Raw genomic sequence first — 16,382 nt, 5'->3', positions numbered from 1 at the left:
ATTGGTGAGGTGGAAAATGCCATTATGTAGAAATAGCTGACATGCAGTTAGACTTGCAAGGCCTGTGATGTGTAAGCGAGTGTGTGTGTGTGTGTGTGAGAGAGAGAGAGCGACAGAGAAAAGGAGATAGAGAGGAGAGGGAGTATGAGGGCCAGAGACATTAAACTCCATTTTGTAACATTATTTAATCCTTTCGGGATGGTGATAAACCAAAGGACTCCGACACAGTGCATACTTGGTGAGGCTGGACACCGTGATCCCAGCGTGGTCAGTGTGAGAGATGACTCAGTGTTTTTGATGCAGGATCATTGTGTGGATGTTTCAGAGTATATGACTTATGAGAGCAAACATTGCATTAAGGTCCTAGTGGCAAGGGCCCGACCGATACAGGGATTTTTGGGGCCGATGCAGATACCGATTTTAGGGAGTAAGAACATTCTGACATAGATGTGTCAGCCGAAATAGACATTCAGTTTTTCTATTTATGTATTTGGCAATGATCTCTCAAATGCAGCTATCACACAGGTGTATTTAATGCTAAACAATAAATTTTATTATCCTGAAAGATGGACATTTATGGAGTCTGGTTGGTGACATAAGCAACAGTAAAACCCCGACAACTTTGTGTTTCTTATGCTCACCTGAAACATTCTTTCGCTCAACAGAAGATAAAAAGATAGCTTCTCTATTTTTTTATGTATTCATTTTTCTCACTTCAACTAGAACTAACTGATAATTGCTTTTTTATGTTGCAGCTTGATACGCCAGATCACATGAAAATCTATCTTGTCAGGCTTCAAGTTATGTTTGTGTGTCCTCACGAGTAGTGGATCGGCTCAAATATCAATTTAGAGGGGGGGAAATGGGCGGGGTTTAGTTGTGACAATTGTCCGTGTAAAACAATAATGCGCTTCCTCAGAATTTTATAACTGCTTTTTTCAAAATGGCACAAACAGAAACATTTTTAAAGATATTGAAGCATCGTAAAACTCCAACCTCTTTGAAAACCCCGCTTGGGGACGGCTGCATACCGGTAGTTGGGTACTCCTGTAGTGGCTGTCATTCATCGAAACACACATGATTGAGTTTGTCCTCTCTGCACTCTAGTAATAATACTATACATGCAGAGACAGATATGCATTGGTATGTGAGGAGTGTATTTTTGGCTGCGCTACATTACAGCTCAAACCTTGCTGCCAGCTCTCACTCACATCTGCACAGGTTGTAAACCTGCCTTCAGCTATTCTAGCCGTGTCAGACCAGATGGTCAAATCACTGTGAGGACTTTTACTGAATTATTATTGCCTCCCATCGATCTGATTTACTTTTATAGTGTTATTATTATATTCACTTATCGTTGAAGTGATGTATTGTCGGTGGATGGCTTGATAGATGGAATTTGGAATCTTTAACACAAATCTGTATTTCATGTGTAGTAGTTGAGTGAAGGCAGACCTGTCTTTGATGTAATGCCTATAAATTTGCATGACGTGTGGGGGGATAGCAAGTTAATGTAAAACATAACAGCACCAACTACTATTTCCATACAGTAGAACACTGTTAATGCCTCTCTGATGGAGGTTGATTCATTTCAAATGGGATAATCCGTTACTGCTGCGTGATGAGATTGCCAGGGTGTCGTTTGCCGATTTAAGTGTTGGATTTTCTCTACTTAAGGCGCTGATTACGTTCACTTAACTGAATGATGTTGTAGCTTTTTTTGTTGTTACATTTCTCTGCTGCTTATTACTTGTTCCACATAGAAGAAAAAGGGTTTATTTTTTTTAGCCACAGAAGATACAGCAATAAGCGATGTGCTTTCTTATTTATTCAACTTGCAAGATACACCTTTGCAACTGTGATATAAATTGTATTATGCCAAGTCGTTAACTGCATTCTTGGGTTGTTGGCTCTCATATCAATCTGAATTTGTATCCTAGAGCCTTACTCTACCTCTGTTTCCTCCCATGGACATCTTATGCTCTTCTTCCATCTAGATTGCTGAGTTCTTTCAACAATGAGGCTCATTTGTCTTTGTTTCTGTGTCAGTGTCAGAGTCTATTCACCCATCTCTCACGCATCTACAGCAGAAATTTGTTGATTTTGGAAGTATTGCAGCGGGAATTTCTTGTGCATTACTGGTGGCTCAGAAAAAAAGCACACTTCCTCACGAGATCTGCCATTATCTTGAAATCAGAGTGTGCACCTTGCTCTGTTCTACGCTACCTCATGTGACCTGATGTTGCATTCAAATATACCTTTTTTAACTCAAATTTCCTGTCATGCTAACAAACTTGGTGCTGAAACACCAAGAAAACTACAACAGACAGCTGATGATAACAGGACACTGCAGATTTCTTGTGCTGCAACAATTTTTTTTTTACAAATTGCCAACTGTATTCACAGTCTTGGCATTTGTTCTGTAAAAAATAGGACTTTGATTTTCTTTTAACTTTGAAAATATTACAAATATATCATTTGTTTAAACTGATCTGGATTTTTTTGCTTGTTTGGTGGATAATATACATTTTTCTGCAACGCCTCTTCTCCCACCTCTCTGCACCAAAGTAGCAGTGACCCACATCTACTGATGTTAAGACCTGTACTATGAATTACTCCCCCACACAACCCCACTTCAATAAATCTGAAATATCTCTTTAAGTGAACCCAGATTTTCCCTTAACTAGCTGCATTTACACTCACATAAAAGGGATGATGTTGACCAATCAGAAACATGGAGCCCAAAGCTGCATCACTCAACAGGAATTAACATATATGAGCAATATAAATCAGTTACCCCCCATCCATTTTCTACACCGCTTATCCATTGAGGATCGCTAAAAACAATCCAGCTGCTGCTGCCAAAGCTGGGGTAGCAAAAAAAGATGCTGACTGTGTGAATGTGTAAATTAAAATACTTGTCAATATCATTGCCTCATCATTAAACCGCAAGTAGATTTGACTATAATCACAACGGTGTATTCCACTGATTGAATGGGTTTGTAAGATGGATTTTTATGGTGGGCAAATCAATATATAATCAATCAATATACATTACTATTTCAACTGCTACCTTGCTGGTGTTAAATGAACTTCAAACAAGTTGTGAATGTGCTTCCTTGCAAATGAATTCAACAAGTGTAAGTGCTTAATGCTTCAGTCAGTCTCAAACTGATGAGCGGGACCTCACCTAACTCTACAACATAAGCTGCTATGGTGACAGGGAGCTCGTGCCACATTACATTAACCCACACTGACCTTTATTATTGAAACCACTGCAATTGCTATTAAGCGTGTGAATTGTCCAAGTTGCATTTGAGATAAGTCTTTGCATGTATAGTTGCAAACCTAATCTTGTTACCTGTCAGTACTGGTTAGTCAGAACTAACTTTGCACACATATTTATTTAACATCGTGTTGCTGGAGGGTAAGATTCTGGGAAGCGTTCATTAGACCCACAAATCAAAATGTTTGTTTATTCCTTTTCCAATTTGTGTGCATTTGTTTGCTTTTAGGTAAGAGAAGAGTAAAGAGGGAATTGATGATTTGCCGAGTGCTATTTCCAAAGTGGATTTGTGAAGCGGAGAACTTGGAGTGGATCGAACGAGAAAGAGGAGGGAGAGGAAAAGCATGGAGCACTCCTCTATTTGGATCTTTCTCCTGTCCCTTTCTCTCTCCCATCGAAGTGTCACAGCACAAGCTGAAGGTATTAGATATCATTCGACACACTCGCGCACACACACACACACACACACATCATGATGCTTTTCAGTCAGTGCATCAGCTTTTTCGTTTTCTGTTTTTTGCTCTCTTAAAAAGTGCCAAATACTGCATTGTGGCATTGCTTTAAAGCCATATCTTTTGGTTTATTATCTAGCCTATAAATTATAAGACTACTGTGGTCAAAGAAAGGGCAGGTGCAGTCTGGGCACGTGCTTCACTGTTAAATCTCTACACCTGGATTGGCAAATGAGACCGACACTATTCGAGCTCTGCTTTCTCTTCAGACGGTATCTAGTCCGGGAATTTAAACATCTGCTGGCCTCATGTAACGTTACAGAACAGCACTCTGTCTTCCAACCTGTCAAACCCATCCCCCAAGATACAGAACCTAAGCTTCAGATCTATTGGATGTCGCCCAAAGGTCAAATCAGCCAATCAAAAGTTAGATTTTTTTTTTCACCCACCTGGAATGTGGTTGGTAGAAAGTTGTTGGGCAGAATTACTGAAGGACAAAAATAGCCCAAGGCCATATTTTAAGTTGCTGATTCTTTCAAACAGTTACCATTGTTTATGCTTGACAGTATCAGTACACATGTAGATCCATCATTTGAGGGTATTGCGGACTTCAAGGGCCTTGAGTTTTATATTCCACACAAGACAAAGTACATGGTAAAAAAAACAAGCTACCAGCCTAAACCAGCATTCAAATTTTGTGCCACTTGGAGGCAGCAGATAGAAGCTGAGAACACAACACAGTGATGAAATGGCTGAATTTTTTTTTTTGTGGTTCAAACTGAATGCATGATGAACCTGTAATATTTTCCTCCATCAAGGAAATAATGTTTTTATTCCTATTTACTTGTTGGCAGGATTAGGCCCCAAAAAAAATTATTTTCCAATGAAATTTTGGTGCAGAACTGTTGGAAATAGCAAATAAGTGCTTTTTCTACATTGGGTTTTCTGGAGTTTTCTTGGTGGAGGTATGCATGTTCTGAGTGGCCTTTAGTTTACATTGATGGGGGCTAAGGAAGATGTGCAGGATGATACCCTGGCTTTTACCTGCTAACTGGCTCATTAAGTGTGTGATAACAGATATCAAAGCTATTTTCCCACCGCTGTTCGCTGGGTCCAATTCATAATATTTCTTGCTTGTTTAGTTCCCAAGCTTTTTTTTCATACAGTTATGAATAACGATATATCTCCTCTGCAATTTATGTCATTTGGGCTGAGAAAGTTAAGTGTTCTCTGTGTATAAATTCTAGTGTATGATAGGATATTTCAAGGATATTTCCATGTAGACTCATGTGTAGATTGAAAGGTAGTGGGCCAAGGATTGACCCTTGTGGTACTCGAGAGATATTTATCAGAAAGAACATTGAAGGAGACCAGGGTTTGCAGTGAGGTCATTAACAACATCAAATATTGCTTTTACAAATAGAAAATGTGTTTTGTAAAGCATTTCCTTTGAAAAAGGAAGGTACGACACTGGCCTGTATTTGTGTATCATAGATACATCATGGTTGTATTTTTGAGCAGGGGCAGGATGGCTGACAGAGGAGGCCATGAAGATGAAGATGGAGGAGATGGGATATTAAAGTAGTCAAAGTACAAGCAGATTCTGAGGGAAGAGATCTTTTGTTTTGTGATAGATATTGTTGTTGCATTCTCTATTAATTTCAGTCTGTTTTTTAAGTCCAAATTGTGAAACAAGTCATCCAGCGGGTGCGAGTTGGTTGCTGAAATTAACCTGAATACATGGAGTTCTATATCAAAAATGATAGCGCCATTAAAGCATTATAGGTGTCAGTCAGAATGTGTTGCAAGGAGAATACTCCCTCAGTCATTGTTGTATCTAGCCCTCTACATCCTTGTCTGCTTTCGTGTCTGTAATCGATCCCGGACACTTTTAAGTGGGATCGATTGAGGAAGCAAGATATACTGGGCTGCAGACATATAAGAAAACTATGTTTGTAGTTTATTCAAGTCAGATCAGACTGTACTGAATCATGTGGTGAGGTGTTGACACATTGTAGAAGATAGCCTGCCAGTTCAGAATCCCTCCTGATGTTTGACCAAGAAGTCAGTTTGACTTTATACTTCTGCCTATGCTTTTGCTTAAGGAAGGTAAATCTACCAGACTAACCCGTTGTCAATATTAAGCCTTTTTACCATTTACCCTGTCCAGTCCACTTTACATGCTTCTCTGTGAATTACTGCTATCCCATTTCGTTTCCTGTTCTGCTAACAACAATGTTTACATTCATTTATCTAGATGAAATCTAAACCTTTTGGCTCTTTTTGTTTCTCAGACCTGTGCACTCAGTTTTTTTTTCCTCTCTCGATCTTGTTTGACCCGATTGCAGTAATGCATTGTTATCCCTTAGAGTTATTTCTAACCTAGGAGACTTTTCTGTAGCATATGCTTTACCAGCTGAACTACATCCAGTGTGGAAATCAATGGTGGTCCAACACAGAGCTTTACACAACTTCAGAGATATCAAGCATAGATAACCTTCAAGAAAACCAATCCTAATCCCTCAGCATGCGTTGTCTCCTTATCATAGGCTTGTGGTTCACACCTGCAAGCTTAGACAGACAAACTTCTGGATAATTGATCGTGTTTTCCACTTCAGTCTGTCTGTCTGACATGAACCAGCCTCCAGTTGCTCTCTTGGTCAAAATCACCATCATGTTTCAGGGAAATCTATGGAGTAGAAAACTCAATAAATAAGGCGGCCACTTGTGTATGATACGGTGATGGTGTGTGAATTTGTGGCTTTTAACTGAATCTCAAACACCAGTGATAGATCCACTTACATGACATTATAGCTCTGCAGGAGAGGGATCCAAAAATGTTATTCACAAAGATATTTTGTTTCTTTGGTGCACAGCCAGAAATGTATAATGTGTGAGGGAGAGCATAATGTTAGGTCGCTATGGGCTAGAGACATATGTCACCTCCAGTGAATCCTGGGATTGCTGCCAAAAGAAGACGGGAGGGGGAGTGTAATGGAGGAGAGAAAGTATGGTAATGTAATAGAGGGCAGCAGCGATTCTGAATTATTGCTTACAGAACAATCAGCGGTGTCTTATTCACTCGCTCTAATCAATGCTGTTGTCACTATGGTTTATTGCATATGTAGTGCCAGAATATTGACTCGAAGGATGTTTACAGACACAGCACATTTCATTGTATGTGCATCCTGGTACTGTACATGTGTGCATCTTCAAGAATCTTTCTCCAAACACAGCAGAGCCTTTAATGTTAAATGTTTACTTGGGCGAGGGGGCTGACCCTGGTTTTTGGGTGTGTTTACCTTGTTATTCTAAGTGTTCCTCATTGCTGTTCTAAAGTTTTATTGCTCGAGTGCTTGGAATATTGATAGTCTCTTTGGCTGACTTCTGTCTCATTAAAAATTCATGGGAATTTGTGTGGCTCTGGCTGCATGACAGAGGCATGGAACGCAGAGCCCGTCAACATTGTGGAACAAGACTGCCATCTGGTGGCAATAGATGGAATAAAATTTTAGCACACAACAAACATTCAGCCTCTCTTTGGATTTTTGTCAAATCAGTTTTTGTATTACATTTTAAAGTAAAACACCTATTTAGGATTTTTTTGAAGAAATTGGGGAAAAAAACTTGTAACCATTTTGTACAAAAAAATAATTCTTCTTTCCTCAGCATGCAGGACGGTGGTGCAGGCAGACATAGTGTTTCTGGTGGATGAGTCATGGAGTGTGGGTCAGACCAGCTTCTCTAGTGTTAAAAACTTCATCTCAGCCATGGTCTCGTCCTTCATGGACAGCGTGATCGGAGATGAGGGGGTCCGCTTTGGAGTCACAGTCTTCGGGGATGTCCCGAGGTAAAACACAGACTTCATTTAGATTTACTGCAGGCTTCAAACAGAAGCCCCTTTTTATTTATGAATTATTAACTTTTGTTGTAACTCTTCTGGTAACAGTTTTATCCCAATATTAAAGCACTCTTATTTGCTGTCAAGATGATCAAGTTTTATAACTTTCTTGGAAAGTTGTCCTTGTTCTCTACGGAAACATTATTTTCACCTTCACCTGTAGTTTGCAGCCATGTTTTTAAAGTCTGGAATGTCCCATTTTATGTCACTTCTTGTTTTTAATGCCACCAGGAAAATTCTGCAGTGCTTCTATACAATCTCAGGGGGGTAAAAATGTATCCAATTCTTATTTTGAGTGTTCAATTATATCTTTCTCTGTAATATTGCAGGATGAGGATTGCTTTAACAGATTACAGCTCCATGGAGGAGGTGCTCAGAGCCATCAGAGGCCTCCCCTATGAAGGTGGATCCAGGAGGATTGGTGATGCCCTCCAGTTTCTGGTAGACCCTGTTTTCAGCCCTGCTGTTAGTCGAGACCACACCCCAAAGGTACATTGATTTACCATGTTAAGACATAACCACAGTATTGATGGCAAGTTCCTGATTCTTCCAATTAACATCCTGCACATAAAGTGGAACTTGCCTCATACTATCCTGACCTGCATCTAAAAGCGGATATGGATGTACAGTAGATTAAAAATATTTAATTGATTTTGAAGTAAGCTTAACTGTCAGTTGCAACTTTAAGCTTTTACTGTTGTATCTCAGGGTGCAAAAAAGAAAAACAATTCAGAAAAAGAACCAAAGCAAGACCATTTTAGTCTTGATGTATCGATTCAGGAATAAATAAGAATCAGGAACTTCTTCTACTTCTTCTTCTACTTCAGTGAATTTCCCCCCCACTACCCCTTGTATCTGTCCATATGGGTTATATTCCAAATGTCGGCATGTTCGGCTCTGTAGGGCTTTTACAACAGTCATATTTTCTTTAATGAAAACAGAGGTAAAGGAGATTATTCTGAACGAAACCTCTTTCATAAATATTCTAAACTACAATGCTCAAATCTTATTATTCCACAGTACAACAAAGTGTGGATCCAAATGCTACGGGGAAGCTATTTTAAATTACACTTCAGACAGCTAAAACTGCTGATGCCAGCTGGCCACCAACATGTATTTAAGTTCTACCTCCATGAGAAAAGAGATAACTATTCAGGAGTCTTCATTTGTACTCCCAGGAACATTGCACACCATTGTGAATCTGGCTATGGGTTCTTGCTTGGAATACAAATCTAAAATAATTCTGATAGCAAGCTACAACAGATTTTGTTTTGTTTTGAAGAAGTGGGAAAAAAATTCAAATGATGCCAAACTTTGGCTGAATGTCTGTTGATGACAAGCGCAAATAGTCGCAGATGCTGAATCTGGCTCTCTTTGTGACACGCTCCTTAAAGATAATGTATGAAGCATGTTTTAATCTCCAAACCAAACTAGTTAGTAAAAAACTTGGCAAATACCAAAATGTGTTTTTCCCGTGCTCTCTTTTTGTACCAGTCTTATGCTGTAGCTTCAGTCTCAACACAACTGGTTAGCATTCCAATCAGCTCTTTATCTCTGCGTGTGTGAATCATTTTTGCAGCAGCACACTTGACGTGGGAAGGTAGAGGATTGAGGATTAGGTTGATATATTGAATTTGTACCACCGGGGTACATGCAAAAAAGAAGAAGCTACAATCGCATATTGATGCTTTCCAACCCCCTCTTCTTTGACTGAAGGGTGAACTTTCAAAGAACTCAGTAAATTTTCTGAAATTTGCAAATTGTCTGTCTCAGTTTCCAGGCCAGCATTCTTGAATTACACTTTTTTTTGGTTCAGACTGTTAGATGATGGATTCAATTATGAGCTTAAGTATAAAAATTACCTGTGATGGTTTTTAGAAGCATCGTTGTGTTCTGTGTAAATGAAGTATTGCGTGGATGGGTAAATCTAAACTTCCACTACAAACTTGTCAAAATTTAACATATAATTCAAGACAAAATGTTTAAAAGTGCAGCAAAAACTATTATGAGCATGCCCATTAAAACAGTAAATATAAGGACACGAATGTAAGCGCTCCAAAAGAAAAACAGAGACGGCACATTGGTTTTAAATGCCAATTACAATAGAAACGCCAAAACTCCATACACACATGATATATTATCCAAACTAGGGAGCATTCAGAGAGCGAATTAAACCTCTACTCATGCTAACTCACAGCCCAAATCAATCGAAAGCAAGAGTGGCGGACTGATGCTGCACTGTAGCACTAATATCACCTCTTGCATCCACTAGGAGGTGCTAGAGAATACAGGCTAATTATAATGTTGCTGTACATCATGTGAAGACAACGCTGTAATTTTGATGTCAGTTGTATGACGTCTTTTACATCTGTAACCACTGGGTGGTACTACGACTTAAATCCACCTCCCGGAAGTCTTTATCAAATGGGTGAGGATTAGAAAAGATCTTACCATGCGGAGTCCAGTTGTAAGAAGTTTCTGTTCGATGGTGAAATATCAAAATTGGCCGCCTTGCCATGATAAAACCATTTGCCAAAACTTCACATCCTGCACAGTAACTCATCACCAAGTTTGTAAGTTATTTGTGAGCAAATCTTAGATGGAACCCACCAAGAAGAGAATATTGAAGTGTTTAAAAAAAAAAAAAAACATTTCCTGTTGCCGCCAGGTGGCGCTATGACTGCCCACAAATTTGTTGGATTCTTCCTTGAACCATATATACCTCCAACAAGTTTGGTGAAAATCTGCCTCTTAGTTTTTAACCGCGAAAGCATGACCTCCTTGGTGTGGCAGTCATGATCACAAGCAGCGTGTCTTCCAAGATTTGATCAATAATCTTAATAAGACACTGCTCTGGATAGGATAAGTGATCTTTCATGGTTAATGTGGATGCTGTCTCAGTCTAATGTGACATGATGCCATTTCTTCATCAAGGTCATGTGAACGTTCCTCTGTGTTAACATCATTTGCTTGCAGGTGTAATGCAGCATAGCTGTACCTCTTCTTCATTTGTATGCGGAAACCAGCATGTGAATGATAATAACCTGCTCATATGAAATCACACACATTAACTTCATAAAAAAAAAAATGGAGTGAGTGAGAAAGGTAATACCATGTCATTCATTTCCTGCCTCATTACTGCGCAGGTTGTTGTTTTAATCACGAACGGACGCTCTGACGACCAGTTCGATTCTGCAGCCAGAGCAGTAGCTGACAATGGGATTTCACTCTTTGCAGTAGGTGAGTGTGCAGCATGATATTGTGAATTCCTTCAACATCCCCACTGCAGTGCCCCTTCAGATTTTATCCAAGCTCTGCCGTCTTATCAGCACTGTTTGCCGTTAGAAATTCATGTCCTGTACATTTGAATTCATTGGTTTCAGTATAGATATTTGAGTCTAGGTGAGTCTTTTCTGAACAGTACACACACACACACACTCACGCACACATGCGCACGCACAGCTACATGCAGTGTCTGTATGTGCTAACATCTACTAAATATGTATGTTAGAATAAGGTGATTAATTCAGCTCCTGTACTGTAAAGATGTGTTTTCTGATACCGTGTGTTGCTCAGCAGAGACACTTAAGCCTTTCTCCCTGCTCATGAATACACACCGCTCTCTACCCACAAGTTTACTCGCTTCACCTTCCCCTCTCTCACTTTTTGTTCCACACATATGCAAGAGCACACACATCCTAGTTTCCTTGCTGGGAGCGGAACAATAATTACTGCTCATTAGCCGATCGGGTAGTAATCGCAGGCATTTTTCATTAGGCGATTCAGTGTCGCCCATCTGCACCTCTGACACAGAGGACTGCTCCATGTTTCATCACCGCTGTAGTGAAGGTCCATGTGCATCTTGTCTGCTAGTGCAAAAACAATAAGTCTGTATGTGCTGCTTTGTTCATTTTCTCGCATGTTTTGTTCATCAAAGTACCACTAAGTTAACACTTCTTGTCCAGAGTCCAAATGTATCGAACTCGTTCTTTTAGCAGGCTCATCTGCCCCTGTTTTCATGAAGATATTCCCTCTCCACACAGGGCTTTTTTCAGGTGTTTGACAGGAACCAGTACCACAGACTGGGACTGAACAAATAGATGTAATACTTGAGATATGCACAGGAAAACCTTCGATTAAGTCTCTATGTTCATTAAAATGAAATCCTTCAAAATGCAACAGCTCCCCCAAGTGGTATAAATTCTGCACTACACCAAAATAACTGTAGATGGAGGGGTCTCAACCCTCTGTACTTTGTCTCACATATAAATACTTGTATATTTATAAAGGTTTCAAATTAGCTTGGCTCATTCATTCTCATCAATCTATTTCTGATAAATCATTTCAGGTGTATCAGTGAAATCCAACAACACTCTTTAACTGTTTTATTTTATATAAACACAATAAACATAGTATATGAATATAGTAAACATGCTTCAAGTACTACTTTTCCATTGTTTTCCAAACCATAGCTGTAACTGTCAAACTGATGTTGTTGTTTGAAGATGGAAATAAGAATTTTTAATTTTAATATTTTTAGCAACTTTATATGGTTGGAACGTACCGTATACTTCCCATCATATTTCTTTTATATGAATAGTCTACTTTACTGACTTTTTAAAAAATGTTTTTAATATTTTTAGCAACTTTATATGGTTGGAACGTACCGTATACTTCCCACCAGATTTTTTTTTTATATGAATAATATACTTTACTGAAAAAAATTTCCTTTGTAAAGTCTGAATTTCAATTTAACAGCATTTTGCAGCCCGATAGAGGGCACTCATTACCCGCCCATGAGCCCCGGCCCAGCGCAAACACCAGTGTAGGTGTTGCACTAACATTGGTATTCATTTGTTTTAATCCTTTGACCAGGGATTAGAGGAGCTGATGAATCAGAGTTGAGGAGGATTGTGACACAGCCATATGAAGAGCACCTATTGATGGGGGCTGACTACTCTCTGCTGGAGCCTGTTCTCCTCAAACTGTCCCGTAGAGTGTGTTTCACTGCCTCTGAGCCGCCTCGTCCTGTGAAAACTTTCCAGCCTGGTGAGCAGATGCACATATGAGAGCAAGAAGCATTATTTATACAAAATTACTGCTGTTTGCATTTAATTTGGAAACTGTGAATTGAATTTAATCCAAAATGTCTGCCATTTCAAGTGGAAGAGCATGTTGTGGGTCCCAGAGACCTGCAGGTCAGTGAGTTGGGGCACGATTCCCTCAGACTGACCTGGAGCCAGGCCACCGGTGATGTCACAGGGTATCGACTCCTGGTCATCCCTCTCAGCTCAAAAGGACAACTCCTCCATTCACAGCAGAGACAGGTGCATATGCATCATGACATTATGTGTCACAATATTATTACTGAAATGAATTCCAAATAATCATTTCATGATAGGAAATGTGTACTGAGGGCTGAGTGTTATGAGGGGGAATAATTGATGTGTCCAATATAAGATGCCACTATGAGTCTTCCTGCTGTACGACACAAATATGTGTCCATCCGCTGTCATTAATATTACCTTTTCCTATATCAAGAGATAAGTATCTCTTTATGAATTTGCAAATGTAAAAACGACACTTCAAATGTGAAATGTATGATGCTTCATAGTATACAACATCGCATTATACAATCAGCAGTGATGCCCATTTCTCCAGCTCTGCTCATGCAACGGAGTTTCTGTATAATCCTTTTCTTAATGACACAGCAGTTCTATGCTAATTATGTCACAGAGACATGCAAGGAATAATTTCGATTCTGCACTGTTGCAAGGCACAACCTGCTGTTTAATTTGAACATGATGGGGATTGTGTGGAGGTTGTGAGCCTGGAGTAAAAACAAATAATAAGAACGCTGCTGATTTACTAAAGCAGAGGTACTCAAATACAAACCTTAAAAGGCCACAAAGATTTTTTTTCAATAAGTCAAAGGTCCATTTGTTGAAGTCGGTCAAGCCACATGGGATAATACTGTAATATTCAAAACAAAAGGCCCTTCTCATTCAAAACAACAATAAAAATACATACTAAAATAAAATGTAATTTCCATTTTGACATAAATTAAAATGAATAGTTGAATAAAACAAAACATGACCCCTGTCATGAATCCAAAACAAATATGTCAGGAGGGGGTTAAGAACACTTTTCTTTTTAGCTATAAACACAAAGAACCACAGGGAAGAAGGAAAAATGTATCTCTGTCCTATGGTGAGTCAAACATCTCTGGAATTCCAAACTAACAGAGATGCTAGAATCCAACCAAATGTCCCTGTCAGTTTAACAAACTGATTACAATTTTAAAAACTGCTCCAAAAAGAAAGTGAAAGTTAGAAAATTGCGCCCCGCAGCAGTGAACTCTGAGTGACCCAGTAACAGGCTGTCTGTGTATCGTTGGCACAGAGACAAGTCCTGGTCAGGAGATCGCGTCCCGGGGGGTGGGGGTGGGAGTGAAGTAGAAGTGCGGTCACTTGTGGATTATCGGTGTACCTGTCAGTATGTGCTGCAGCCGTGAGGGCAGGGTGGAATATAAATGTGGGCTATAAAAAAAAAAAAAAGAAAGAAAAAACACTCCAGCCAGACCAGCCATTTGGGAAACCTCCCAAACCTCCCTATGACCACCCTGCCTTGATGCACTGACCCAAGTAAAACACACAGTGAACGAATAATAGTTTGGGGGCCACAAATAGGCGTCCGGGGGGCCGCATCACTGTACTAGTTTTTTTCTGCTCTTTTCTCCTCTTTCCTCACTCAATCCTAGTTTTTTTTTTTTTTTTTTTTTGAATATTCTGTGTGCAACAGATTGATCTGAAGGCAGATGTGGGGACGACGGTGGTGATGGGTCTGAACCCTAAAACTGACTACTCCCTCACCGTGTATGCTATTTACCCCAGCCTCATAGGAGACTCTGCAACAATCGCCGCCCAGACAAGTGGGTTCCACAAACCACTGATGCACATATGCTAGATAATTGTCAGAGATTCCTGCATCTATCTTGGATTACACTGCCTCTCCCTGAGCAACAATCTCTGTCTCGTAGCTCCTTTGCCTCAGGTGTCCAACTTCCGTGTCATTGAGGAGGGTCTGTTCTCTCTACGTCTGGGCTGGACTCCTCCTCTTGGAAAGCTCAACGGATTCAAGATTTTCATCCCCAGATGTATGAGGAGACACCACAATATAAATATTGTTACTTAGAAAAAGAACTGAAGCCGCAATTTATTCCAAGCTTGAATAAAAAAGTCCTGTATTTGTTGGCAAAATAATCTTTCTTTCAATCCATCTGGGAATGTTTCTGCAGCCAACCGACCAGGATTTACTTACGAGCAGCTGCTCCCTGGAGATGCTTTCTCACATGTGATTGACAGCCTGGAGGAGGACAAGAAGTACACCATTAGTATTTATGCTGTTTACCCCCAAGGACCAAGCGAACCTGTTTCAATAGTGGGCAAGACATGTAAGTTAAATGTAGTACCATATTATATCCAGAGTAGGGTGATGTTGTTCTAGAGAAAAATACTGGTCACCATTTGGTCTATTACATAAGTAAAGCTCTCATTTCTTTCGACGTTTCATCGTATAGAAAATCTGATGTAACGTTCTCATTTTGTGAATAAACTAAACTGTAATACGTCATTTATATGTGTGTTTGTGTGGCTGTAACAGTGAAGCTAGTACCAGTTCAACAGCTACTGGTCCAGAATGCTACTACAGACACTGTCCAGGCCAGGTGGACTTCAGTTAGGGGTGCTACAGGATACCGTCTGACATGGTCCTCCCCAGGTACTTTGGTTTACTGTTACACTACCTTTGTTAGAGCCTAAAAGGACATTTTTAAGGTTCTTCATGCTTCTGTGTGTCTTCAAGATGGCCACATAGAGAACATAAACCTCAGGGACACCTTTAACTTCTACATGATCCAGGGCCTCCACCCAGGCTCTGAGTACACCATCACCATGAACCCCGTCTTTGGAGACATTGAGGGACCTGTCACAACCACCAAAGCCGAGACATGTAACTATCCAAAAAAAAAAAAAACGACACAAGAACATTGTAGTTGTAAAAAAAAGAAACAAAGCAAACAGAAGACACATGCCTCACCTTGTTTTCCTCTCTCTGTACCAGTGGAAAGCAGTGCAGTTCAGACTCTGAAGGTATCAGCTGTGAGCACCAGTACTGCTGTTGTCTCCTGGAACAGTGTTCTTGGAGCCACAGGATACAGATTGGCCTGGGGACCCACCCCAGGTGATTTTTCTTTTTTCCCTCCACCAAAACTACAGTAGATATTACATTTCTAAATATTTATGAAAAAACTGACCTAAAAAAGATGCTGTGTCACACTTTGATGAAATAAAAATATTGTAATTAAAAAGAAGCTGCATCAGAGCCAACATTTACAGCATTTGAAAGAAGAAACCATGTGACTGACTAAAATTATTTTCAGAATTTGTGGGTCGGGACCGTCCCAGACAGCTGGCTCTGAATGGCAGCACCACGGAGTACCAGCTGAAGAACGTCGTTTATGATACTGAGTACGTCCTAACTCTCTACGTGCTGTTTGGATCTGTGGTTGGACCCGGTATCTCTGCTACCTTTCGAACATGTGAGTACAAGTGTCAGTCTCATCCGCAGTACTCATGTAGCTAGCCTCTTGTCATACTGTACTGCGCATTATTTAATTCTTGTTAATTTGTACGCTCCTTAATCTTCCTGTTTCCTTTTATAGTAGGGTATATAGAGGTCAACC

At 39.9% G+C, this 16,382-nt stretch overlaps 1 protein-coding gene across 1 annotated transcript in view; it reads left to right on the top strand.

Annotated features, from left to right (window-relative positions):
* The window catches only part of col7a1l (collagen type VII alpha 1-like), a 61,160-nt gene that overhangs the window by 943 nt on the left and 43,835 nt on the right, over positions 1-16,382 (top strand). Inside the window, exons 2-14 of the mRNA XM_086202067.1 lie at positions 3,516-3,706; positions 7,408-7,588; positions 7,969-8,128; positions 10,786-10,879; positions 12,515-12,688; positions 12,803-12,966; positions 14,441-14,570; positions 14,679-14,795; positions 14,937-15,092; positions 15,302-15,418; positions 15,503-15,649; positions 15,761-15,880; positions 16,080-16,238. Of these exons, the coding sequence (XP_086058193.1) occupies positions 3,631-3,706; positions 7,408-7,588; positions 7,969-8,128; positions 10,786-10,879; positions 12,515-12,688; positions 12,803-12,966; positions 14,441-14,570; positions 14,679-14,795; positions 14,937-15,092; positions 15,302-15,418; positions 15,503-15,649; positions 15,761-15,880; positions 16,080-16,238 (1,795 nt within the window). The 5' untranslated portion in view covers positions 3,516-3,630. The remainder of the gene's footprint in view (positions 1-3,515; positions 3,707-7,407; positions 7,589-7,968; positions 8,129-10,785; positions 10,880-12,514; positions 12,689-12,802; positions 12,967-14,440; positions 14,571-14,678; positions 14,796-14,936; positions 15,093-15,301; positions 15,419-15,502; positions 15,650-15,760; positions 15,881-16,079; positions 16,239-16,382) is intronic.

Source organism: Aulostomus chinensis, chromosome 4 (genome assembly GCF_037954235.1).
Source record: "Aulostomus chinensis isolate RoL2024-O1b breed Wild chromosome 4, RoL_Achi_v1.0, whole genome shotgun sequence".
Lineage (NCBI taxonomy): Eukaryota > Metazoa > Chordata > Actinopteri > Syngnathiformes > Aulostomidae > Aulostomus > Aulostomus chinensis.
This window is presented reverse-complemented; position numbering and strand designations above follow the sequence as displayed.